Source organism: Rousettus aegyptiacus, unplaced genomic scaffold (genome assembly GCF_014176215.1).
Source record: "Rousettus aegyptiacus isolate mRouAeg1 unplaced genomic scaffold, mRouAeg1.p scaffold_m13_p_14, whole genome shotgun sequence".
Taxonomy (NCBI): Eukaryota; Metazoa; Chordata; class Mammalia; order Chiroptera; family Pteropodidae; genus Rousettus; species Rousettus aegyptiacus.
Genome location: NW_023416289.1, coordinates 48,406,038 through 48,431,352, shown reverse-complemented (window position 1 = coordinate 48,431,352; position 25,315 = coordinate 48,406,038). Strand labels below are relative to the sequence as shown.

At 42.9% G+C, this 25,315-nt stretch overlaps 2 protein-coding genes across 3 annotated transcripts in view; both read left to right on the top strand.

Moving 5' to 3' along the window:
- The window catches only part of UBE2Q2 (ubiquitin conjugating enzyme E2 Q2), a 41,413-nt gene extending 34,646 nt beyond the window's left edge, over positions 1-6,767 (top strand). For both annotated transcript variants that reach the window (XM_016125837.2, XM_016125835.2), the window contains 3 exons: positions 10-105; positions 2,538-2,604; positions 5,173-6,767. In XM_016125837.2, the coding sequence (XP_015981323.2) occupies positions 10-105; positions 2,538-2,604; positions 5,173-5,204 (195 nt within the window). In that variant the 3' untranslated portion in view covers positions 5,205-6,767. The remainder of the gene's footprint in view (positions 1-9; positions 106-2,537; positions 2,605-5,172) is intronic.
- Positions 6,768-8,391: 1,624 nt separating this feature from the next.
- On the top strand, positions 8,392-21,044 carry FBXO22 (F-box protein 22). The gene is made up of 7 exons (XM_016125859.2): positions 8,392-8,601; positions 8,740-8,878; positions 11,596-11,683; positions 12,498-12,593; positions 16,621-16,785; positions 19,033-19,198; positions 20,050-21,044. Exons 1-7 carry the CDS (start codon positions 8,465-8,467, stop codon positions 20,465-20,467), a joined length of 1,209 nt encoding a protein of 402 aa, XP_015981345.2. The 5' UTR covers positions 8,392-8,464; the 3' UTR covers positions 20,468-21,044.
- Positions 21,045-25,315: the final 4,271 nt, after the last annotated feature.

Genomic DNA, 25,315 nt, shown 5'->3' with positions numbered 1-25,315 from the left:
TCCCTGTAGGGCTGGAGCAGCGCCTACTCCATAGAGTCGGTCATCATGCAGATCAATGCCACTTTAGTCAAAGGCAAAGCCAGAGTGCAGTTTGGAGCAAACAAGGTACTTTCATTACAAATGTCACATGAACTATAAGATATAGTTCCTGTTATATCATGAGGCTTCCTCCTGTTCTCTTATTTTAGTCTTTGTTATTTTTACTATAAACATGTCTATAATTTGGATTTTGTTATTGGTATACATGTAGTTAATTCCCAGTGAGCATTTATGTGCTGGGCTCTAATCTAAACTTTTTATTTGTCTTAATTTTTTCAGTCCTCTTAATAACCTCAAAGTAGCTACTCTTATTATCCTCATTTTGTAGATGAGGAAACTGGAGCACACAGAAGTTAGGCAGCTTGTCTAAGGTCACAGGTGGCAGAGTCAGGACTAGAACCAGACAGTCTGGCGTTAGCCCTGTTCCTGACCTATGGGATTCCTCGGTGATCTCATTCCTGTGAGCCAAGTGGCTTTTGTTTCCCTTCCAGGGAGGAGGGCTTGCTGCCTAGACTAAGAGGTCCAGGCTTCACTTCATAGACGAGCAAGGTTGGGGAGCTGAATCTAAGACCTTCGGATGACCCTGGGATTCTCCACGGTTAGGGGACGAAAGTGGTCTCGTGCTGGCTGTGTCCACGTTCTCATGAGAACCAGACACAGACTCTTTAGAGGCGCACATTTCTGATTTAAGCCTGCAGGATCCTCAGAGATTAAGAGCAAGCAAATACGAATTCACAGTGACAGATCACAAGCCATATGATGGGCAACCCAGCACATGAGAGCTGGCAAACACAATGAAGAAGATATTTAGTCCCAAAGACTTGAGATTTTAGAATTATCAGATACAGAATGGAGACTTCGATATTAGAATTGCAAGAAAATGAATATATGTAAAATCTAAAGAAAAAAGAATAATAAAATTGAGCAAACAAATAAGAGCATCAAGAATGATGAGACAGATATGAAAAAGAACAAAATAAAAAATATCGTCGAAATGAGAAACTCAATAAATGGATTAGACATCAGAAGAGAGAACTGATTAGAAGAAACAACTGAGAATGTTGCATAGAGAGGCACGGGGTAGACAATGTGGCAGAAGTTACGCAGTGGGTATCAGAGCAACGTCTGGAATATATCTTGTTGGGATTTCAGGAGGAGATAATAAAATTATATTAAAAAGTGAGAGAGATAGAAATCAGAAAGTCAGGTAATAGAGGCTAGTCTGAATAAATCAGCCATAATAGATATAAATGAGATGTAGCTGTCATGTCAAACAAAATATGATTTTGGAGCAGAAAGCATCAGTGACTACTTAAATGATAAACATCTAAGTTAACCAAGAGGGTATAATTTTTTACTTTCTGCACCTATTAAAATACCCTGAAAATACAGATTGAAAACTGATAAAACTACAAGGGAAAATTGACCAATTCACCATCATAGTGGGTGATTTTAATGTACCTGCTCGTGGTAAGTTAAGCAGACGTGTCAAATATGTAGAAGATTTGAATAACCAATTAGCAAGCTTGGTCTAATAGACAAATATAGAACTCTGTACCCAATAATTAGATAACTACATATCCTTCCCAAACATGGGAAAAAATGTCGTCATAAATTAATCCATGAAACAGGTAGGAATATTAAAAAATCATTGGTGCCGTATGGAGCATATATTTTAAATATGATGCAGTTAAGCTTAGAAGACTATAATGAAAAGGTGAGTAAAAATCTATATGAAACTTGAAATTAAATGCACTTCTAAATCATGGTTTTAAAAAAGTCATGAAAATTTGAAAATATTTGGAACTGAACCCCCGCCCACTGCCTCTCCTCCCTCCTTCTCCCCCTCTCTCCAAATGGTGGGAGGACAGGTAGGAAGGAGAGTTCCCACTTAGAATGTCTTAATACATTTTTTATTCTTGTGCTGCATGAATCTGTTTGCAAAAAAATTCTACGGCATAATATAATAGGTGCGTACCATTGTGGAGACTGCTCATGACATATCAGTTGGAAGTTAAGATGTAGTTCAGTTGTGCTGAGGGGGACAAAATTAATCCCAATTTGGCTCCTTGAAAGAGGTTCTTAAACAGGACTGCTTTAATAATGGCTTGGTGCCACTTATGGGCGTTCTTTAGATTTTTAACTCCAAATGTCATTTATATGTGTAGTCCTTCAAGATTTGGATACAAGTCAGGAGGAAGAGAGTTTGAGTTCCACTTAGGTCCCAAGAGCATCCTTTAACTGATTGATCCGGGTAGAGAGGGACTCTGAACTGTGAAGCTTGTAGATTTTATTGGAGTATAGTTTGGGTTTTGTTATCCTTTTAACATAGTAGAGAATAATGAAATTGAGAAATGAGGGTAGTCAGTTAAAATTGTTTTTGAGATTAGAAATATAATTTCATGTGTTCAAGTTCAGTGGTGACAAATCCGTAGGTTGTTTGTCATGATTTTCATCTACTTAAGAGTTTTGATTTAAAATGTATAATTCTCTTTCAGAATCAGTATAATCTAGCAAGAGCCCAACAATCTTATAATTCCATTGTGCAGATACACGAGAAAAATGGTACGTTTAATTCAATATGTATCTATTGCTATTTATGAAGTTTTACATAATGTACTGTTGATATTTATCCTGCTTCATTTTCATTTTTGCTGTAATTTCTTATAACGTACAGTTACAACTATGAAAAAAATTAACTTGAGGATACACACACCACTTCATTCAAAATGTTGGCGTCTTAAATACTTAGCTCAAGCACCTCTGAGTCAGAATCAAGATTTTTGAGTAGATTAATAAATTTATCACTGTATTCGCTTGAACGGAGTGAAGGTCACTGCAAGTGGCGCTTGTTGTTCATACTGAGTAAATGCAATCAAGATCCTAAACCGCCTGTTTGTGAAACATCTTCGAACTACTTAACGTTTTTTGACAATTGTACACATTTATCTAGTCAAATAAAACAATTCTAATTTCAGTATCTACTTAAGAATATGTGCATTGCAAATTTTAAAATATCTTGAAATCTCTTTCATAAACTTAATGGACTTATTTACATTTTGCTTGAATTCACGGTGCACCTTTGGAGTTTTTGGCTCTAACAGTGAGGTAATAAAACAAGTAGACATGGAATTAGAAGACCTGTTCTCAGTACTGTTTGTGTCACTATCTCTGTGGCCCTGAGCAAGTTCTGTTACCGCTCAGCCTCAGTTTCCTCCTTGCTCAAGTTGGCATGGTGTCTGTCTTGCCAAACTTGTGAGGAGAAGGAGGAGTGTGTATACTGTAGCACTTTGTAACTCCATGCTGATAGTAAGATACTCTTTGTAGCTGTGGTAGTGACGCTGATACTTTTTTGTGCAGAGTAAATAAATTAATAGAAATAGAAAGTAGCTTTCTTTAAAGGTTATTTACAGCAAACTCTACTTTGCTAGAAATGCAATGACTTAAGATTTGCGTTATGTGCCGACTTTTAATGACAAAGCAAACTTGTCACTTTTTCAGTGACTGCTTACTTCTGAAAGAATTGTACAGGCACACCTCGGAGATATTTCAATTTTGGTTCCCAACCACCATAGGAAAGCGAGTATTGCAATACAGTGGGTTGTCATCTTTTTGCTGGTGGAAGTCTTGCCTTCAATTCATGAAAAATGCAATATCTGTGAAGCGCCGTAAGATGAGATGTACCTCTATTCAGAACAGTTTCAAGCTTCTGAATAAGGAAATGATCAAACTTGAGGCCAAAGCCGAGTTCTCATGATAATGGTCCCCAGCACCCTAAATTAGCAGACCCGAAAGCGCCCCCACAACTTTGGGGCTCCACCAGCCTTGGCGTGCTCGTCCCGTTCCATGGCAGCGCCATACCAAACACAGCCTTGTCTCGTTTGCTCAGAGCTTAGGTTTTTGTTGAGTCTGGAAACAATCATATTTTTCTTATCTCTTATCTATTTCTAAAACAAACATTGTAGTCAGCATTCAAAAATGCTTATGGCAGGTGCCATATTCAAGAGTGCAGGGTGCATGTGAGCTTAGCCATGGTGGAAGAGATGCAGGATCAGGAGACAGAGTCTCGTTTGGCTTCTGCTGCGAACTGATCTTAGGCATAGTCAGTCACCTGCTGGCATGGTTTCCTCGCTAGTGAAGTGACATCATTGCACAGATGAGCCCAAGTTCCTTTTACTCTAAAATGGCAGGATTCTGTTTGGGGGAAAGTTATTTTTAGTGAGGTTTGCTTTTAAATATGGAATTGAAATGGAATATAAAACTCAGCTTGTGGCCTAATATTCTGCATATCATCTTTAGCCAGGAATGCCATTAACAGAGAGATCTCATGTTGAAAATTCGAGTACCATTTATTCATAGAAAATAACTTTATACAGTTGGTCCCCAACTTACGATGGTTCGCCTTAGGATTTTTTGACCTTACAATGATGCGGAAGCGATACTCAGTAGAAACCTCCTTTTGAATTTGAATTGTGATGTTTTCCTGAGCTGGCACACACGATGTGGTGCCCTGTGGTGACACTGGGCAGTGGCAGCGAGCTGCAGCTCCCAATCAGCCGCGCAGTCACAAGGGTCAGCAGCCGCTGCTCTGCAGTTTGCTCGTTGTGTCAGAAAATTCTGCCCAGCTGTGCATGGGCTGATGTGTGTGGGCACATTGTTCCACCCTTAGTCACTGAGCATCTGTAATGTGAACATATCAAAATTCTTTGTTGCCAACATAAGTGTAAGTTTAATTTTTATAGGAGGTTTAAGTATGAAAATTATGAGTAGAGAAAGTAGCTAACCTTAATAAAATACCATTTCTCCTGGTTGGTTGAAGAATTAAAATATTTTGGAGGGGGGCTGAGCGAAAACAGTAAAGGGATTAAAAACTACAGATTGGCAGTTAGAATATAGTCATGGGGATATAACGTACAGCATTGGGAATGTAGTCAGTAATAGTGTAATAACTATATGTGGTACCAGACTTACCAGGGGGATTGCTTGGTAAATTATATAAATGTCTAACCACGTTCTACATCTGAAACTAATATAATATTGAATGTCAATTGTAATTTAAAAATAAAATTTACAAAATTAATACTAAAAATATAGAATGAAAGTATGTTAACTTTTTTTTCCATTCTATTTCAGGCTGGTACACGCCTCCAAAGGAAGATGGCTAAATGTGTTGACTGTTGTATGTTTGGACCAATGTTGCTTTAAAGAAAATCTTTCCAACATGCAGACACAAGCTTTGAGTGCCCCGTAACAGCAGTACCGAAGACGTTAGCTAATAGATTATTTTAGTGGATAATGTGTCAACCGACATCCTGTATAAGTTAGAGCCTTTTCATTTTGCTCATTTTAGGTATCTTGGACTGAGCAGTGGGGCCTTTACTGTATCCTTCCTGATAAATACACATACTGGCCACTCCTTATCATCTCTTTTTCTTGAAAAGTGAAATCTGTTAAGCAGGCAAGTTAGCATCAGGTCACTGAGGTTGCGACTCTAGGATAACTTTCCCACACTGAGCTCCTGTGTGACGAGGACTTAGAGTCTATTGATCCATTTGGAGCCAATAAAACTTTAATCGACGTTTCATATTGGTTTAGAAGATTTCAGGTCTTCTAGGTCACAGCTTTTTCAGGTATAAACCATTTTATGATATTGCCAAAATAATAACAGGATATTCAATAAACTGTTAAGCTTTTTTATGGCCATGTGAAGATATGAACTGTTTCCTGAAGATACGCCCTTAACTGAGTCGTGTTGTACTTTGTGGGCAAAGCGAAGCAAGGCTGGGCCGAGGAAGCGAGTAAGGCTTGTGAGTAGTAATTTCCACCGGGGCATCAGAGTCTTGCTAGACTGAATCTGCTTCTTATTGGTTTAATATTTCTTATGAAGAAGAGCTCCAGTATAAATCTTGAAGTTATTTAAAAGACTAAGTCATTTTACATTTCCATTGATTAACGGGATGTTGCAATCGTTTGTAAACTAATAAACCTAAAAAGTGATTGGCACAGACTCCTTGAGCAAAAGCTGCACAGTTAAGTACAAAAAGATAGCTAATTTGGAGACCTTTAAAATTTTTGCTATGATCGTAACAACGGCTTTTACCGAAAGACTAATAGGAAATCTACATGTGTTAATTCTTTTATAAAATCTGACTCAAATCAGTGTGCTCCATTTAATGCCTTACCCGAATCAGTCTTGTTTGATTGGTAATAGATTTTTTATATACCTGTGTTTGATTTAAAAGTAACTTCTAGTTATTAAGCACTTTTAAAATGAAATCCAGAAGCACAAACCAGTTACAAAGTTCAAAAGCGTTTCTTACGCATTTGCTTTAAGATTCAGTTTTTAACTTTGTAAACCACATTGGAGAAATTTGGCACTTCTGCTTTGTGTGGTTAAGAGGACGGTAGAAAAGGATTTTCTGGCATTCTTGTCCACATGGTTAACATTTGTTACAGTTCTGATTGTCAGTTGCTCAGATAACTAGTGACAGGCAGAATTCTTTAAAGCATTAAAGTTCCTTAGACCTAAGGCTAAATCTTGAATACATTATTGAATTCTTTAATATCCTGATGGCTAGCAGATTGACAGCTGCACATTTGGCATGCTTTGTTTTTTGTTTGTTTTTTTTTTTTGGATTTTATTTTTCATTGCAGATTTATTTGGCAATGTACAGTAAATTTTGTAAACTTGCATCAAGTTTATGAATAAAGAGTCATTTAAAAAATAACTGTCATTTTCCCTCATAAGAGATACTCTTTGCTTCAGGTGTCCATAGGCTCTGTGGAGTTTCTGGAATAGGATTATATATGGTGCAATGGGGTAAGGAGAGGCTTGAGAGGAAGATGGGCAGACCGATTTAGCAAGAGAAAACTAGAGACCCCATAAATGGCACATACAGGTGTGGTATACTCAGGTTTTCTTAAACCTTTTCCTTCTCCCACACTCATTCTTTAATATAAATTCTTTGTGGCTCCTTAGTTTCTCCAGTTACATTAACCTGCTCCCTCTTTGTGCACCTGTAGCCTCCTTAGACACACTTGTCAGGTTGTCTCACATACAAGAAGTCCCGAGGTAGAAATACTCCAGGCACCAGGCACTGTACACCTGCGTTGATTTCATCTCTTGACTGGATGTTGTGTCTGGTTGTGCAGTCATATTACTCCATCCAGAGGTGGATGACGGTTGTCTCCTTAGGAGATATTTAGAATCTTTGCCTCCACCACCACCCCCAGCATACTGCCTCTTTTTTTTTTTTTGGCTAGAACTGGGGCCAGTTCCACCCCCTAAACTAATGGCTGGTGAAAAGAATGAAGCCATAATGATTATTTTGGACTAGTGGTTCTCAACATGAGACTTGGGGAACCCTGGAGACCCCTGAGACCCTTTTAGAAGGTTTTTACAGTCAAAATTATTTTGCTAACACTAAAACGTTGTTTGCCATTTACACTGTCATTCTCTCTGAAGTGTACAGTCAAGTTTTCCAGAGGCCACACGATGTGATATTGCAGCAGGATGAATTCAAAAGCCAATCCAGCTGCCTTCTCTATTAAGCCAGAAATTAGAGGTTTGCAAATGGAAAGATGTCACTATTCACTGTTGGGGGCGGGGGGCGGTTAGAGGGGAAAAGTTATGTTTTCATAACAATGTTATTTTGTTAGTGTGTAATGGATTTACTACTTTAATATTAAAATGTTTTAATTTCAATTTGATAAATAACAGAAATCACCTGCATGCACAGTTGTCAGTGTTTAAGAGTGTGAAGGAGTCCTGAGGCCAAACTGCTTGAGACCCAGTCTAGACCAGTTAAGTTCACCTCCCAGAGCTGGGAGTCAAGCCAGGGCCTCGCCGGCAAGGAGGCGGTGGGAGCAACGGAGTTTGGGGTGCAGCCGTGCGTGTGGTGCTAACCTTCCACCCGTGCTTCTCAGCCTGACCCTGCGTCGGAGTCAAGGGGAGAACGTGCAGCCTGCTGGGCCGCCCGACTCTGATTCGGTAGGCCGGGGAGGATCACGCAGGTGCGCAGATGCTACGCGGGGACAGCGATGCAGGGGGTCGCTCTGCCGGGTCGCGCGCGGACGTGAGCGCGGTGGCGAGGAGCGCCGATGCCCGCACCCGAGGTCGGTGTTGACAGCAGACAGCGCCCCGGGCAATCTGAGCACCTGGCAGTAACGAGCGCTGGGGCTGTGACGACTGAGAGACACGACCTAGTCTCTGTCGTCGGGAAGTCGCGAGCCGGGAGGCGAAGGCTTAGCGGTCCTAGCGGGATCCGGGCGCTTCCGGGAGGGCGACGTTCCGGCGCCGGAAGTCTCGGCCCCGCCGGCCGGAAGTGGCGTGCGCGCGCCTGCGCACCTGCGCGCTGGCTGGGGGCGCTCGCCGTCGCGTAACCCGTCGGAGCCGCCGTCCTGTCCCCGGGGCCGGCCGGGAGGGATGGAACCGGCGCGCGGCAGCGGCGATGGCGGCTCGTCCGCGGACCCACGGAGCGCCTTCGTGCTGAGTAACCTGGCGGAGGTGGTGGAGCGTGTGCTCACCTTCCTACCCGCCAAGGCACTGCTGCGGGTGGCCGGGTGAGGAGCGGCGGCGGGCGCTAGCCGGGCTGGCGGACTCCGGGGCTCTGCCCGGCGGTCCCGGGGCGCGTGGGGCGGGGGCCCTGAACGGGGGCGGGGGAGGGCGCCGCTCACGGTCCTTTGTGGTCGCGCCCCCAGCGTGAGTCGCCTGTGGCGGGACAGCGTCCGCAGAGTGCTGCGCGCCCAGCGGACGGTGGCCTGGATCTCAGCGAGCGCGGCAGACGCCGGCCACCCGCTGGAGCACTGCCTGGTCCGCGCGGCGGCCGAGGAGCTCGAGGCAAGTAGAAGGCGCGCACTGCTCAGGCCTTTACGGGCTGGCGGGTCAGCCTTTCAGACCGAAATCTTCTTTTAAATATCAATTTTGTACATGGGCTTATCTTTTAAAATTAGGGAACTGTTTCTCGTGGCAGTAAAGATTTTGTAAACATCAGCTTTAATGAGTGGATATTGCAAGGCTGTGCCATGATTTTATTTGGTCATTCTTCAAATGTTGGGCAGTTACCCAGATTTTCACTGTTAAAGTGACGCTATGCAAACCCTTCCCTTTTACCTGTTTCTCTTTGAAGAAGGTTTTGTTGTCAGTGTATTGCAGGGAAGGCAACTGAGTCCCTCAAGCTTAGCGTCACATACAGTAGAACCGATAGGTAATCATTTCAATCTCCAATACTGTACTTTTCTGTACTGTATCTCTAGGCAGGTAGAGACTTGAACAGGGAGAATCAGAGAGCCTTTGAGCACAGGTGACAGTAAGGCTGTGGCGTCCCACTTGGGAGTGTGGGAGGGAGTCATTCCAGAGCAATGTGGGGACCGCTGCTCTCCTCACTCCCTGTAGTGTGGTATGCCTCACGCACAGGCAAGGGCAGTGCACAGCCACAGGTCCAAGACCATCAAAATCAGAAGGTCGTGTCTTCCATATGTTTCTACCATCAAGCCCTCACATTCCATTCACATTTTGCCAGTTGTCCCAGTAAGGTAGAATTGTGCGATTTTAAAAAAATGTTTTAAATTTTTCTTTTTTTTTTCCTTCAAATTTTTACCATAGCAAGTATTATTTTTATATAGCTTTAAAGGTTTGTGTATTATAATGCATGTTGTAGCCAGACAGATTTAGACATAAAATTAGCTTTGGCACATACTAGCTGTGCAACCATAAAAAAGCTACCTAACCTCTCTGAGCCTCAGAAAATAATAATTTCTTTTATACCCTTATAGAATTGTTGTAAGGGTTAAATATTGAAGAGGTAATTTTCAATAATTGAAATTATTACTTTCTGCTACTAGTATCATTATTAAAAATTTATGAATTTTTATAGTAATTTTTTATAGTAATGCACTTAAAGAAGTTTATACCTCATAGGACACTATGAAACAAAAACATGGAAACCATGCATGCTGGTTTCTTTGTGTTTGCCAAATTATCTAGTGGACACAGTACTTCTTTAGCTATAAAGAAAGTTGATTTAATGTTTTTATTAAAAATATTTTAAAGTCCACTGAAATTTTGGTAAGACAGCTTGCCATTTGGAACTTCTCTGGATAGTGGAACAAGGTTCTAGTTGTCTAATTTGTGCTTTGAGAACATTTCATGATGAAGATTCTCATCGTCACTGCTTTTTAGTGGATACCGGGTAAGAGAAACAAAATCTCAGGACTAGACTTCCAATCTTTAAGACTAGGGATCGTAAGGCCTAAACGTTTTCAAGAATTATTCTGCAGGTTTGTGGTGGGGTCAGCACTAACACCTAGATCTTTTCAATTCTCTCTCCTTTACTCACTACACCAGGTGTCATTAGCTCCAATGACTCCAGAGTTGGGCAGGCAGCTCAGGTGGGTTGGTGGCCACTGCAGCGTCATGGACAGTGGCAGAGCCAGGGCCGTCTCCTGCACAGAGTACTCTCCTCCACTTAGGCTGGCTGAAGAGGATGCAGTTATATGCGGCCAAAATGTCTAGTTTTTCAAAAGAATCTGGAGATCCACATTTTATGGAAAGTTTTGCGGAAGTTTAAATATTGGCAACCAAATTACATTCCTTGAAAATGACTTACAGACCAAGGAAACTGTATCCATAGGTCTTATCCAGCCCGGAGACCACTGGAGGCTTGTCCTGCTGTCGCATTATCTTTGCGAGTCAGTCTATACGGAATCTACTCTGAAACATCTTAACATGCCACCAAATTCCAACGGATCAACTTTTTCCCTCATTTAATCAACATTGAGGTTTTGCTGGATGCTAGCTATTTCATTCCATTCTGAGAATAAAAACTTTTGAGAGTAGCCAGCTTAGAAGGAAAAATACATTCACCCTTTTCATTTAATTCAGCCACTTTACCATTTGTCTGTAATGGCAAGTGTGGAAAACGTAAGTCCGAATGTGCCCAGCTCATAAGTGAAGGTGACTGGCGTGCTAGGGATGCTGCCTGTGAAGGCCAGGGGGCCTAGGAAAAGGTTTTGTAGAGAAGATAGCACTCAAGCTGACTCCTGGGGGAAACAATGTTAAATCAGGAGGGAAAAGAAGAGAGCTGCAGCATGTAAATGAAGACTTGTGTGTCTGGATCACAGTAAGTGAAAGGTCGCTGTGGGACTCTAGTCTGTAAAGTCGAAATGAAGGCCTGGAGTATTTAATCTGATAGGCAGAGAAGTCATGAGTGATACAGACTCTACCTTCCTTCTGTTGCTGAGTTGTTTCTGTCACTGTAAAGCCTGTTCGGATAAAGCAAGGAGCATTTTTTTTTGCCGGTTCTTAATGTTTTTGTTGAACTTCAATTTTTAGGAAGATGCATTTATTGAGTCAGGCCAGAATGAGTATGACTCAAAGAAATAATAGATATTTGACAAACGAGTGAGCTAAAAATGAAAGCGTGAGTGAAAATCAACAAGGAGTGATGGACACAATGCCAGCATGGGCCTACAGAGCGTAGGGCTGCAGCTGTTTGGACCAGGGCGAGCGCACTCCTGGATTTGCGTGCTCTAATTCTGAGGAATTTTTCTTTGCAGAATGTTCACATCTTACCACAGACAGTTCTTTACATGGCTGATTCTGAAACTTTCATTAGTCTGGAGGAGTGTCGTGGCCACAAGAGAGGTGAATATCAAAAGCCAAAGGTTTGGGGGTTTTGTCTCCTGATGTGTCTTCTGTTTGGAGTTGACTGTGTCCTGTCCTGAGGGTGACTCTGGGCTTACCCCTGGGGGCACATGAACTGACTGTCCTTCAGCCGTGAAGAGCTCTTTCTGCCTCAAAGGTTGGTTTCTGAACCTTGCAGTGCAATTGAAAGAAATTCTTTAGAAAGCTGTTTGGCTTATTTTGAAATACTTTAATCCTGCAGGCCCTTCTTTTAATTATTAAAACAGGACGTGTGTCTTTGGCCATTTAAGCCTCGTATTGTGTTGGATGATGGGGCCCCATTTACCAGAGTTACGTGTAGACGTGTAGACACTGTGTTCTCGGCTCTCAGAGAAGCCGCAGTCCGGAGAGGGCATCCTGAGGCCCCGCCTCAGATATAGATTTCAGGCTCTCATGTCATTTGGGCCCAGGTGACTGTGCAGGCAGTGTGCTTGATGATGAGTTCTGGTGCTTTAATATCAGCTGAACAGACCGTTACAATCGCGAGTCTCAAACCTGTCTGCCGTTGCTAGGTTGATGCCATTGGTGCACAAGCTGTATGTGAATGAAGCAGACAGCAGATGGCTGATGCTGACGGTTAGGTTCAGAATTTAAAGTGGAAAACGGGCCCAGAACAGGAAAACATTTGTGTTCATCAAAATTCTTTCGACTTTTTTATAAAGCATTCTGGTACGAAATGACAAACTTTATTCAGTGTTTGCCTTTCTTTCTCCACACCATAAGAGTTGACCTTAAATGGGTGATATTGAATAATTTTGTTACTCTGTCACTACAGCCAGGAAGAGAACTACTGTGGAGACAGCATCTGCCCTGGAGAAGCTGTTCCCAAAACAATGCCAGGTCCTAGGGATCGTGACCCCTGGGATTGTAGGTGAGAGGCATGTGGACCCGATGACTCCCTCATGCGCCCTGTCGACGGTGAATTACTTGTGGCCTAAAGCATATTTATATTTTTTCTCCATCCGAAGCACAGTGAAGTCAGTCGTACTTACCACGGTGTCGAATTGGCTTGTACCTGTGTTCTTCAGGTTGCCGCGGCTGACCATGGCATCTCAGGGCTGTCCCTACAGACCTGTGTGCTGCACACATGTCCTGGAGCCGTTCGTGGTTGGGAACGGTGGCCCTGCCTCTCCCAGCCGGCTCCCTCCCTGTGGGCTCGGCACTTCCAATGCCCAGGTGGGATCCAGCTGTGCCACTTGTGCCCTCGAGGCCCATCTGTGAGGTGCGGGTGACAGCCCTGTCCTCACAGAGCTGTGAGAGGAAAACGAGCCCGCACACGGGGAGCAGGAGGCATGCGCTTGCTGTCAGTGCTGTGGTTCAGGGGATCGCCATGCAGAGAGACTCCCACGGGACGTTAACAGTCTCATGTGGTGAAGGTTGAAGGGCTTCAGGTGTTTACACGTACGTCTGCACAGATGCGTGGCTGATGGCAACTGTCGCCTCTCCATTAGCTCTCCACCCTGTGCTGTTACCTCGGCCCCATCACCAGACCTTTCGTTTCTCGTTAGATTAAAAAAAAAAGGATAGCTGTGACCATGGTTTTCTTTTAACTTTTGAATTTCCTGAAACGAACGATCTAGTTTTTACTATTACTACTTATTAACAAATGCTTCTATAGAATCTGAGCTTTCATTTCTAAGATGGTTCTCTCAGACCTCCCCTCCATGCCTGCTGCATCTTCCCCTGAGCTCGACCGCATTCCTCCTTTTTCACATTTCAGCTGGGGGCAGAAGGGCGGGCGGCCTGGGTGACACTCCTGCCCTCCACGACCCCAGCGTGGGGGCACAGGAACCTGCCTGAAGCGTCCCTTTGGCGCTCGCCTTATTCCAAAGCAGTTTGACTTTGCATGTCTGATTTCCTGAAGCTCTGGTGATCTGACTGTGGGGAGGATGTCTCCCAACTCCCTTCGGTCAGGACCTGCCTTTCTGCGTCATCTTGGGCCCACTCCTCACCCTTTGACCCAGCTCCACACGTGTCTCAGTGAAACTGCCACCAAGGCAAGTGATCAGATTCCTCTTTCTTAGGCCACAGTTTAGTGGTTGTTTCTAAGATAGCCATTGGCTACTGCTACCTATCTACCTTCTTGAGGTTGGAAGAATTTCAAGTTTGAGAAAATTTATTCATATATGTGCAAAGGTCGTTTTCTTTCTTAATTGAGGTAAACTTACAGTGAAATGCAGTCTTGATTGTACAGTTCTGATGAGTTCTGGCAAATGTGCACCTTCGTGAAACCAGTGTGGTCGGAGTGTAGCATGTGACCCCACAGGCTCCCTCGTGCCCCTCCCGCGAACTCCTGGCTGCCCTTGGTCCCGATTTCTGTGACCCGAGGCTCACGTCAACGTACATGGAATCATACAGTGTGTACTCTTAGGTCTCGGCTCTTTCAATACAAATTTTGTTTTTAACAACATCCTATTTTTGACATTAACTTATGTTATCGTATGCATCAATAATTTATGTTTTTAATGTCGTGAGTCCTACTCTATTATAAAAATAAACAATGATTTGTTTTTCCGTTCTCTTTTTGATAATGGGTTGGATTGTTTCTTTCTGGCTATTATGAATGAAGCTGTTGTGAACAGTTTTGTATGTCTGTTTGTGGACAGATGTTCATTCTTATTGGGCAGTTACCAAGAAGTAAAATTTCTGGGTCTGTGGATTGTACATTTAACTTTATGAGAAACTGCCCAACAGTTCTTCAGAGTTGTACCATTTTATACTCACCAGCATTGAATGAGGGTTCCATTTGCTCCATGTCCTAAGGCTCAATGTCATGAGTCTTTCACTTCAGCCATTCTAGTGGGTGTGAAGAGGCTTCTTGTGGTGGTTTCAATTTGAATTATTCTAATGACTAATTACGTTGAGCACCTTTCCATCTATTTGATATCTGCTTTTGTGAAGTATCCAAGTCTTTCACTGACTTTTTTTTTTATTGCAGTTTGTCCTTTCATTATTGAGTTGCAAGAGTTTGTACATTCTGATAGAAGACCTTTTATCAGGTATAGGTGTTGTGAATATTTTCTCCTGGTCTGTTATTGTCTTTCCACTTTCTTAACAGCGTCTTTTGATGAGCAGAAAATATTTATTTTGGTGAAGTCCAGTTTCTTTTTCCTTTGTCCTCTCCAATAAATCTTTGCCTACACCAAGGTCACAAAGATATTCTCATATGTCTTCGTCTATAAGTTGTATGGTTTTGGCCCTTGCGTTCAGTTCCGTGACCTCAAACTTGAACTCAGTTCTGTGTATGGTGAAAGGTAGGGAATTCAAGGTTAATTTGTTTTCATATATTTATTTAGTAATCCCATCACCATTTCTTAAAGACTTTTCTTTCCTCATTAGATTGTCTTGGCACCTTTGTCAAAAATAATGAACTGTATATTTGTAGGTCTGTTTCTGGATTTAATTCTGTTCCATTGATTATTCATCAGTCCTTAATCCAGTGCCATATTACTATAGGTCTTGGTGTTCTTTTAATAATTTCTTTGGCTGTCTAGGTCCTTTGCATTTCCACATATATTTGAGAATTAGCTTGTCAATACCTATAAAAAGCCTGTTGGGATTTTAATTCAAATTGTCTCGGGGCCTACTACAGATATTTTAAAAATTGCATTTATGTTTTGCTAATCTTTTGTGGGAGGAAGGAGCCCTATAACAACTCTGAAATTTCATTTTCATGTTTTTAATTCAGATATATTTTGTGGGCTTTGACATCATTCTGAAATTTTCTCTTTGAATATCGTTTTTTTCACTTTGCTCTCAAGTTTATTTTTTGTTTATGCTAGTAACAATCTCTTGTTAAAAAAAGAAAAATGAGAACATACAGATAAGCAAAAAACAAAAAAGAAGAACCTTTAAGCAGCATAGAATTAACTGCTCTGTCAGTGTGGTGACTTTCCTGTCTGGCATTACACATGGATATAAGCACGTGTATCTGTGTATATTAAGAATATAATTTTCTATGTGCTCATAACCTACTGTATTTGTGTTAGTTGGGCAGCCATAACAAAATACCACAGATTAGGTGGCTTACACCTCAGAAGTTCATTTTCTTGCAGTGTGGAGGCGGGAAGTCTGAGCTCGCGGTGTCGGCAGGGTGCTTTCTCCTGTGGCCTCCCTGGCTGGCAGGCTGCTGCTTCCCTTCTCGCTGTGTCTGCACATGTCCTTTTCTCTATGCACATCCCTGGTGTCGCTTCCTCCTCTTGTCAGGACTGCAGTCTCGATGATCTCGTTTAACCCTAATTACCTGTGAAGGCCATGTCTCCACGTACAGTCACATTGGGGTTAACAGAGGGGTTTTGGAGGGATACAGTTTGCTCCCTGGCACCTACCTTTAAAATGAACAGGACATAACAAACATATTTCCATGTCAATAAATATCTCTGTCATTCTCAATGGCTGCGTTTGATGGTATAAATGTAATTTCTTAATCTAAATACCAGTGTAGGGCATTTCAATTTTTCTTTTTATTTTCTATTAAAAATTCGGTGGTAGTAGTAGCATTTCTCTGTCTCTGTGTATACACTTTATATAATTGTCAAATGTTTTTAGGATACATTTTAAAGAATTTCTATGAAGAACTATGTACTACTTCCCAACATTTTATTTAAAAAAACTTCATGTAGATTCACCAATTTAAAAAATTTTGCAACATTTGCTTTTTCTCTTTGTTTATAAGTACGTTTCTTTCTGAACCATTCGAAAGTAAATTGCAAACATTGCAATCTTTGCCTCTAAAAATTTCAGAGCTGAAAGCTCAGATAGTGGCCTGTTAGTTTGCGGATCATCTCAGCCACCCGACTGTGGGTTCCTAGCTGGGGTTCCGTGATTTACACTGGTACAGAGTGAAACTTCAGTTTTAATTGAATCCATTCACGAAACTGTTTAACTTTTTTTCCTAGTGACTCCAATGGGATCAGGTAGCAATCGACCTCAGGAAATAGAAATTGGAGAATCTGGTTTTGCTCTGTTATTTCCTCAAATTGAAGGAATAAAAATACAACCCTTTCATTTTATTAAGGATCCGAAGAACTTAACATTAGAAAGACGTCAGCTCACTGAAGTGGGTAAGTTACTGTAATTTACCATTAGGTGCCTGTCTTACTGATTTCGTTTGTTAAGAGAGTCCAAGCGACATACTCAGTACTGGAGATGTGGGTCACTCAAACTGTGATTGACAGAGGTGGGTGCAGTATGACTTTGGTAGAATTGACTTACCGTTTACATTATTTGACTTACATTGAAGCCCAAGAGAACCAGAGATGAAAACTTTTTAATAAATACTCTATCGATAATAAATTTATTTGTATTTAATTCTGAATTTTGAAGGACTTCTTTTTTCTGAGTATTTTCTTATCATTTTTCCCTATTTTTTTGAAGCTGCAAAGTTTTTCTAAGCTTTCATTTTTTTTACACTAGTAAATAGTATTTATTGTAAAAAACTTTTAAGAAGGTACAGACAAGTTCTATGTCAACTGGAAAGATAGAAATAGGTATAGTGAACCTGATACCTTTTAGGAAAGGTAGCAGTTATGGCAGACTGTCAGGCAAGGGCTTGCAAGGGCACGTGGGACAGGAACTTTGGCTGAGGGAGACACGTCATTCGAGCTGATTTTGAAGAGGCAAAGTTCTGGCTGAGAGTCTAAGCTCTAATGGGAAAGCTCACCTCGGCATAGGCAGCGGTGACGAGTCACCGAGGCGAAGCGCTCTTGAGGTCTGTTATCTGCATGTGCAGATGCGGCTTTCGCTGGGACATTGGGACGTTGGGACGGGCACACGGTGCCCATGGGGTAGACTCCCCATCCCCTCGCACGCCAAGGCACCGTGGTGCCCCCGTCGCCATCCTCTTGGAAGCGCTGCCTGCAGCTGGAAGCCTAGTTCTGTCTGTTGGCAAGACATGAACAGACACCATCGCTTTTGTGACAGAACGGCACCGAGTTCAGGAGTTCGAACCTGTGGGGGAAACGGCCTGTGTTTTTCTGCTTCGGGAAGATTCTCATTGGCACCCTTTCCCAAGCCATGTGCCGTCCGCAGTTCTGGCTGTTCCCCGATGTCATTCTCGTCCTGCACACGACCTTCTGGAAACTGCAGCTTTGTCCAGGTTGAGATGATGACCTCCATTCTTTCACGTGCCACTGTGTCCTTATGTTCTGAATTTCAAATCTGGGCAGTGGTCGCCGCCGCACCCTGGAGGCTGAGGAACCTGAGCGGGGTGAGCAGCGAGCGCTAGAGGCCAAGGTACAGGACTTGCCTTCTGCAGCCCAGCCCACAGCCCTGGATCACGCTGGACGCACACTGCCCCCATGCTGTTTCCCAGGGGCAGGGAGCCTTCTGTAAACATTCGAGGTTTTGCCAGACACACAGTCTCAGTTGCATCTACTCAGCTCTGCCCTTGGTGTGTAAAAGCAGCCCAGACAGCACATGGACAGAAGGCTGCGTTCCAGAAAACTTTGCTGTCTCCACTGGCCTTGTGGCACTGAACAGCGGTGACCAGAAGGTGGTGTGCGGAGCCCGCGGTGAGCAGGCCGGTGGCCCTGTTCTCCCTCCCACGCCTGGCAAGTCCTCTGCAGACACAGCTTCGCACCTGATGATGACAGTTCTTGGCTTCGTGTAGAGATGTCCTCTGACCCAGCGTCATAGGATGTCATTTTACACACACACACTTTGTTAGGGTCATTTTGAAGAACTTACCAAGCGGAGTATGTTTAACATGAGGCCTAGTAGTTGTGAGGGTCTGTTTGGTACCTTTGTTACCAGTAATCTCTGGAATTAAAAAAAAACATGTCTGGATGGGCCGGCTCGTAATCCGCATGCCGGACGCGAGCCGTGGGCACGCAGCGCTGTCCAAGTACGCTGTTGGAGGGGACGCTGCTCTGTGTCTGGGCCCTAGTCTAGCAGGACTGACTGCACTGGTGCACAAGTGGCTGTGCAGCTGCTGAAAACACATGCAGGAGGAAATCTGTGTCACGCTGCTGGGAGAGAGATGCTTGGACTGGCCCTGAATGGCTGTGAACTTGGGGGCAGCTGTTCACCCTCTCTCCAGGTTACTGACAGGAGCACAGGGAGCCAGGAGACCAGAGGACTGGAAGTAGTAAGGGCCCGCCGCCACCTTGCCTCAAGGATTTAAATCTTGTGGGTTTGATACTGTGGGAAGCTGAGGGTGGGGTATGAGATAAAGCTAAAGAAGCAAAGGAGCCAGATCGTGCAAGTCATAACACTGACGTTTCCTTTTGCAAAATATAGAAAATGAAGTTGTAATAAAATGGAAAATTCCTGTGTAGGGCCACCTGATTGTCGCTTTTTGTTTCTCTCAGGTCTTCTGGATAACCCCGAGCTGCGTGTGGTCCTGGTGTTTGGTTATAATTGCTGCAAGGTGGGAGCCAGCAATTATCTGCAGCGAGTGGTCAGCACTTTCAGTGACATGAATGTCATCTTGGCTGGAGGCCAGGTGGACAACCTGGCATCGCTGACCTCTGAAAAGTACGTCTGTGCTTCCGATTTCTGTGTGTGGCAGGAAGTGTTCTCGGGTTTTTGTGACCTTGGTCTTTTTTTTCTTAAACAAGTTTAAAGACTTACTAAGCTAACGAGTTAATTCCATTTTGTAGTACATGTAGGTCAAGGGGCTCACTCAACATGATTCTGCTTACAGCCAAAGAATGTAATCTCTCAGTCCTTTCAGGACTATTTCTTGGTTGGACTCATACTCGTAATCAATTTTCAGCGTCGTCTGCTGACATTTCGCTGGACAGCTCTGTGCTCCGTGTAGCCGCAGCGTGTCACTTCCTCCCTAGTTCTATTTCCCCCTCCCAAGGAAATTCATGGTATAACAGTGACTCTTTATAGTAAAAAGGGCCTCTGACTTCCTCAGTGTTTTGGAAGTCTCCTGGAGGGGGAGTAACATCACCCGTGGTGGCTCTCAAATCTGGCCGAGATAGATGAGCAAGTATTTTTTATGTTTGAAAGCAAAGCCTTGAGTTACAAACTCAAAGATGCACAGGTTTTGAGTTTAAAAAAAAAAAAAACAAAAAACATTTCAAAGGATGGGCTCCAGAAATCTCTGTGGAGGTAGATTTGTCCTTTGTATTTGTGACCGAAAAGACAGTGGCCAACTTCTCCACAGTTCCACCCCCTGCGTTCTCCTGCTCTTTGCATCTCAGCAGCTTAAGTCCCAGCCCTTCCCCCCCCTCCTCAGGCTGGAGGTGACCCTCAGACCAAGCGCAGGCCGCTGAAGGCGGCCTCGCTCAGCTAGCATGAGGTGGGGGGGCTTCCTGCACTTACACCTTCTCCTTTTGTTTTGTGGTGATCGCCACTTTGCTAATTGAATTTTCCAGGAACCCTCTGGATATCGATGCGACTGGTGTGGTCGGACTGTCCTTTAGCGGACACCGGGTCCAGAGCGCCACAGTGCTCCTCAGCGAGGACGTCAGTGACGAGAAGACGGCCGAGGCCGCGATGCAGCGCCTCAAAGCCGCCAGCATCCCAGAGCAGAACACCGTGGGCTTCATGTTCGCGTGTGTTGGCAGAGGTTTTCAGTACTACAGAGCCAAGGGGAACGTGGAGGCTGATGCGTTTAGAAAGTTGTTTCCGAGTGTTCCTTTGTTTGGCTTCTTTGGAAATGGAGAAATCGGATGCGATCGCATAGTCACTGGCAACTTCATACTGAAGAAATGTAATGAGGTGAAGGATGATGATCTGTTCCACAGCTACACAACCATAGTGGCACTGATTCACCTTGGGTCAGCTAAATAAAGCCACCTGCAAAGTGGCTTTCACGGCATATAACTTTGGGGCTCTGTTTTTCTGGAAAATGGAAACTTGTGATATGTGTATTTCAAACAAAAATATAAGTCTGTTTTGTCACGTCGAGGCTCTGAAGATTACGGTAGGGTAGTTTTTAATGACAGTAGATGAAGGACAACTTTGTAAGTAACAGTGCAGAGCGGGAGCCGAGAGCTTTAGCCTCACGCACAAGCGAACCAGTCTTGACCACTGACCAGATTCTGTAGCTGCTGCAGGCGTGATTTTAGCTGGTCCCGCATAGGGAGTCGGAGAAAGGGTTCGCCAGTGGGATGGAGAGTTAAGACGTTTCTTGACTGCCTCTGCATTGCTCGATGATCTTTCAGCAGAATCATGAAGACATTTTTCTCCCTTAATAAAGGAGGAAAATACACAGATGGCTTGAGAAACCTTTCTCTGCTTTACGATTTTACCAATTTTTCAGAAGCTGTAACAAAGTTATTACTTTTTACTTATTTGCCAAAAATTAAAGAACTATTTTTGTTTAATACTCTAAAGTTGCTTAGTGAAATAAATTGCCAAGACTCATCATCAGTATTTTATTATTCTAGAAGGAAAAAACAATTTCCCTTCAGACTGTTTTATGAGACAGAAATTAACATCAATCTTGTCTAAGCCACTTTTTTTTCCAGGTCTTCGTTACAGAATAATTTAGATTTGCATATTCTGCTATTACTGTGTGACATAAATAATGTGTGGCATTTTCGTCATAATGCTCAGTGCTTCTAACAGGACAGTAGAAAATTTGTAAGGTAAGTGAAATCAAATGTAGTAACATTCCTGATTTTCTATTTTTAATCACTATTCTCCCAGTTGTTACCTAAAAGATTTTTCTCTTCCTGTTTCTGTAGATCATAAAAACACTTAAAATTTTTCTTTATTTTATAGTTATCCTAAATCTTAGTTTCTGAAGAAGGTAGGAAAAAAGTTTGATTGTCATAGAACTTTTAGTCTGTGAATTTAACATTTAGCCATTTGTATTTAGCTATTAACTTTTTTTATTTAGCTTTGGTACCCATCATCAAGTAGACAGTGCCTCAAAATTTGAGTCCTTAGCTATGCTTTCAGAGTGCATAAGGAAAATACTTCGTAAATTTTCCTGGTCCCTGATATTAACCAGACCTGGTTGAATAGCATAGGAAAGAGGATTCTTAAAACTGGGGTGAGGGGTGAGGGGGAAGCCTGGGGATTGAATGGATTATTTTACTTTTTCCAATTAATATGTAAAACGTTTTGTTACTGCTTAAAGGAAAGCCTGTGGTAGGGCCATTTCATTTAATTTTTGAGGCTAACATAGGGTTCCTTTTTGTAGCAGAGCCTTGGAGGCTTGTTATGAACAGTACATTTATTTGGCCACAAGTTAAAACCTTGGTGCAGGACAGGAGAAGTGGAGCAAAAAGAAACAAGAGTAGAACAGTAAGCCCTCCCTTAACAGTTGTTATCCAGAGGTTCTTGGAACTGTGTTGAGATGACATATTATGAAACCACTTTTGCCACAGGCTGGGTGATATACATAAGTGTTCCTATGGTATTTCATCAATGCCATAACAAAATGACATTAAGTGCAACAATGTTTCTCAAGGACCCACTGTTGAAAACGGAAGTCACCCACCCTGCAGTCACCCACATTGTGGCTCAGGTCTTGATGTTGCTTGGAAGGGGAATCATGACATAAACAAAGTTTAAGGGAAAAAATTTGTTACAATTTTTAAAGTCTTGTGTCTTCACACACTGAACTGCCATCTCTGAAATGATGATCAGATTGATAGGATGGTTAATTTAGTCAACTCATTTAACGTCAGTTTCCTTTATATGCTTTCAAAGCAAAGTCGTTCAGCTGCAGTTTGCTTCGTGAAAGGCTGCTTCAAGGAATATATTTCTAGTCCCTTTACCCCAGTTACTAAGACCTGATGAGCCAGTAGAGGGGAGGTGGACCTTGCGATTCAGACCTAGACACAGAAGCCCTGCACACAGACATCACTTCCGGCTGTCTATGACCTGGATGTGACGGAGTGCAGGCTGCCCTTCGCTAGTACAGATTCTCTCACCTGGCTTCCGCCTGGACCACAGAGCAGGAGCGGCCAGATAGCCGATGTTTTGCCGCTTGTCGTTGCACGTTTAACACAGTGAGCCCTCGGAGAATGTGAAATGAGCTTTTACAAATCTATACTGCAAATTTTTGAGGAAAATACTTACTTTTGTCATACCCACACAGTGTCACCTAGATTAACACCACCATAATATAAATTTTAATGGAAACAGGAGACTCTAAATTAGAGGAAATTGTGAGATTTTTGGATGACTTGATTTTCATTTGTAGAACGTGGGAATGAGCCTGCTTAATAAAATACATTTTATGTCCTAAAATAGCAGAACACTATAAGCATTAGTAATAACATCCTTGTTTAACGAACAAAATTAGTACCTATACTACGTAAAGAATATATCACCTGAGTTGATTTTAATATTTGCTCCATGTAGAGAAGAATATATCTTATATATTTCATTTCTGTTCTACTGCACAGCTGAGATAGGTAATAAGAACATAGTGTTTCCAGAAGCCTGTAAATGTCATGGAAGGTTTTGGTACTAAGAGTGTATGGAGGGAGCATTCTCATTTCATAAACAGTTTATGTGAGGTTTGGCTTTGTGACGCCGTCTGGGTTCCTGGCACTTATCCATGAGTTAGGCTCCTACCCCTCTGGAGATTGGCCCCACCTGTGGGTGCTGGGCGGACCAGACAGTGGGGTATCTAGGCAGCCTTGAGCATTGTCTGGCAGGCACTTGAAGGAGGACTAGGATGTCCTAGGATGTGTCTTTGAGCCGTTAGGATTTGTCAGTGTTTGTTCAAGTCTTCACAGGCCAAGGCAAAGGGGCACCTGGCTAGTTTTGTCAAGGAGAGGGTCTCTGTCACCCTCAGATGTGAATCGGATGCCGGCAACGTGACTGATCTCTCAAGAATGAAGATAAGTTAGATCTGTGTGGTTTTGCCAGTTACACCAAGCAGAAAGATGGCAGAAGGATGAGGGGCATGGATAGGAGGGAGGTCAGTAAGAGTACCTGCCAGATACAGATATGTACCATCTAAGAGAACGTTCGGAAACAGAAACCAATCTCTTTGGTGACACAATTCATGTACTAATTTACAGTGGGATAAAACTCACACGGATCCTAATACAACTGGTTTGTGTATTTTCTTCCAGGTGGTAGACCTAGAAGGAAACTCGATTATGATCAGGAGGTTTCTGGGTAAACAGCAGGCACTAGAAATATTTCTTGATTTTTCACAATATTTTTATATTTTAGAAATTTCTCAAGGATTTTGGGAATAATAGCTGCTATTGGCATATGATGTGAGTCCTTAAATTATAAACAGCCTCCCCCTGTGCCCACTACCAGGGGCTCTGCTGCCATGGAGATGGCTACTAAACAGAGTCGTTAAGAGAATCTGTGGCTTCAAGACTGAAGAAAGGGAGGGTCCGAGCAGCAGCTGCTGATTTCCCGGAGACCCCCGACGGGTGGTGTGTCGCCTGTGTTTCTGCAGCTCGGCCTAAGGGCCTTCCCCTCCACCTCTGTGGTTCCTGAGGTGCCATCTAAGAGACTGGTTTCCGTTAGGCTGGTTGAGTACTCTCTCCGGCGCTCATATCCCAACCAGGTTTCTAGGTAAGACTGAATCAGACCCGGGTACACTCACCACTGTCACCCTCAGGGTGGCCCTCTAACAGCAGCAGCCATCCTACGCCGGGCCATGGTCCTCAGCCCTCCACATCGCTGGGTGCACTGGCGTGGACTTCTTAAATGGCCCTACTTTAAAATCATGGCGTTTTAAAATCTAAATTTCCCCTGCCGCTTTCCCCTGTGAAATGGGGAGAGGACAGGCCACAGCCTCAGCGTGACAGCTGCTGGGAGAGCATCACCCCTTCCCATTGCTTGTCCAAGCTCATCCAGATTCCTGTTGGCCAAAAAATTCTTAACCTTTAGTTCTATTCATATGATTTTTAAATCACAAAGACCAGACTTAAATTTCAGCAGCTTACAGGACTTTGTTTTAAATGTTTTATAAACAAACACAATTAACCATGGTTCTGTATATACTGGCTTCTCAAGCATTAGATTTGAGACCCAAGCTTCTGTGAATTACCCTTACTGTCTCTTAGTTAAGTTAAACCAGTGATCTGTGGTTGGAGTTGGCAAGATAGCCCCCAAAGATTAGAAAGAATGGATTAATGAGCACTTAACTTGGTCCGTCCTCTGGTTAAAGTTTTTCTCATGGATTGCAGAGAGGAAATACTCTCACTTAGTTTGCCTCTGTCTTCACCTTGGATAGAAATCGTGGCCACCATAAAAATAAAAATGGAAAATATTTTGCATGAAATTAACCCATGAAGAGAAGGAAAGTAGGCTCTGCTCACAAATTTCATCAGCTTTTTGACTTAGTGATAACTGTAGGTAGAGGACTTCATAATAAGCAGAAGTTCCACTTTGTTAATGTTTAATCTCTCCTACCCCAACCTTTTTAAAGCCCCAGAAATAGTTCCAAATACAAGCCTGGAAGTTGGATTATGAGGTAAATAGAATTTAACTGAAAATTTGTTGGAGGGGAAAAAAAAGCCCTTTCAAACAGAGACTTGTGGGGATGGCAACAATTGTTTCTTTTAATTTGAAAGCTATTGTGTTATGTCTCCACCAAGAAAAAATTTACATGCAGTATTATGGATAAAGAATAAGGGTTTTCATTTCAATAAGGTGTATGGTATCTTCAAGAGAAAGAAGTGGGGAAAGTAGTGTACGCCTTCTGTC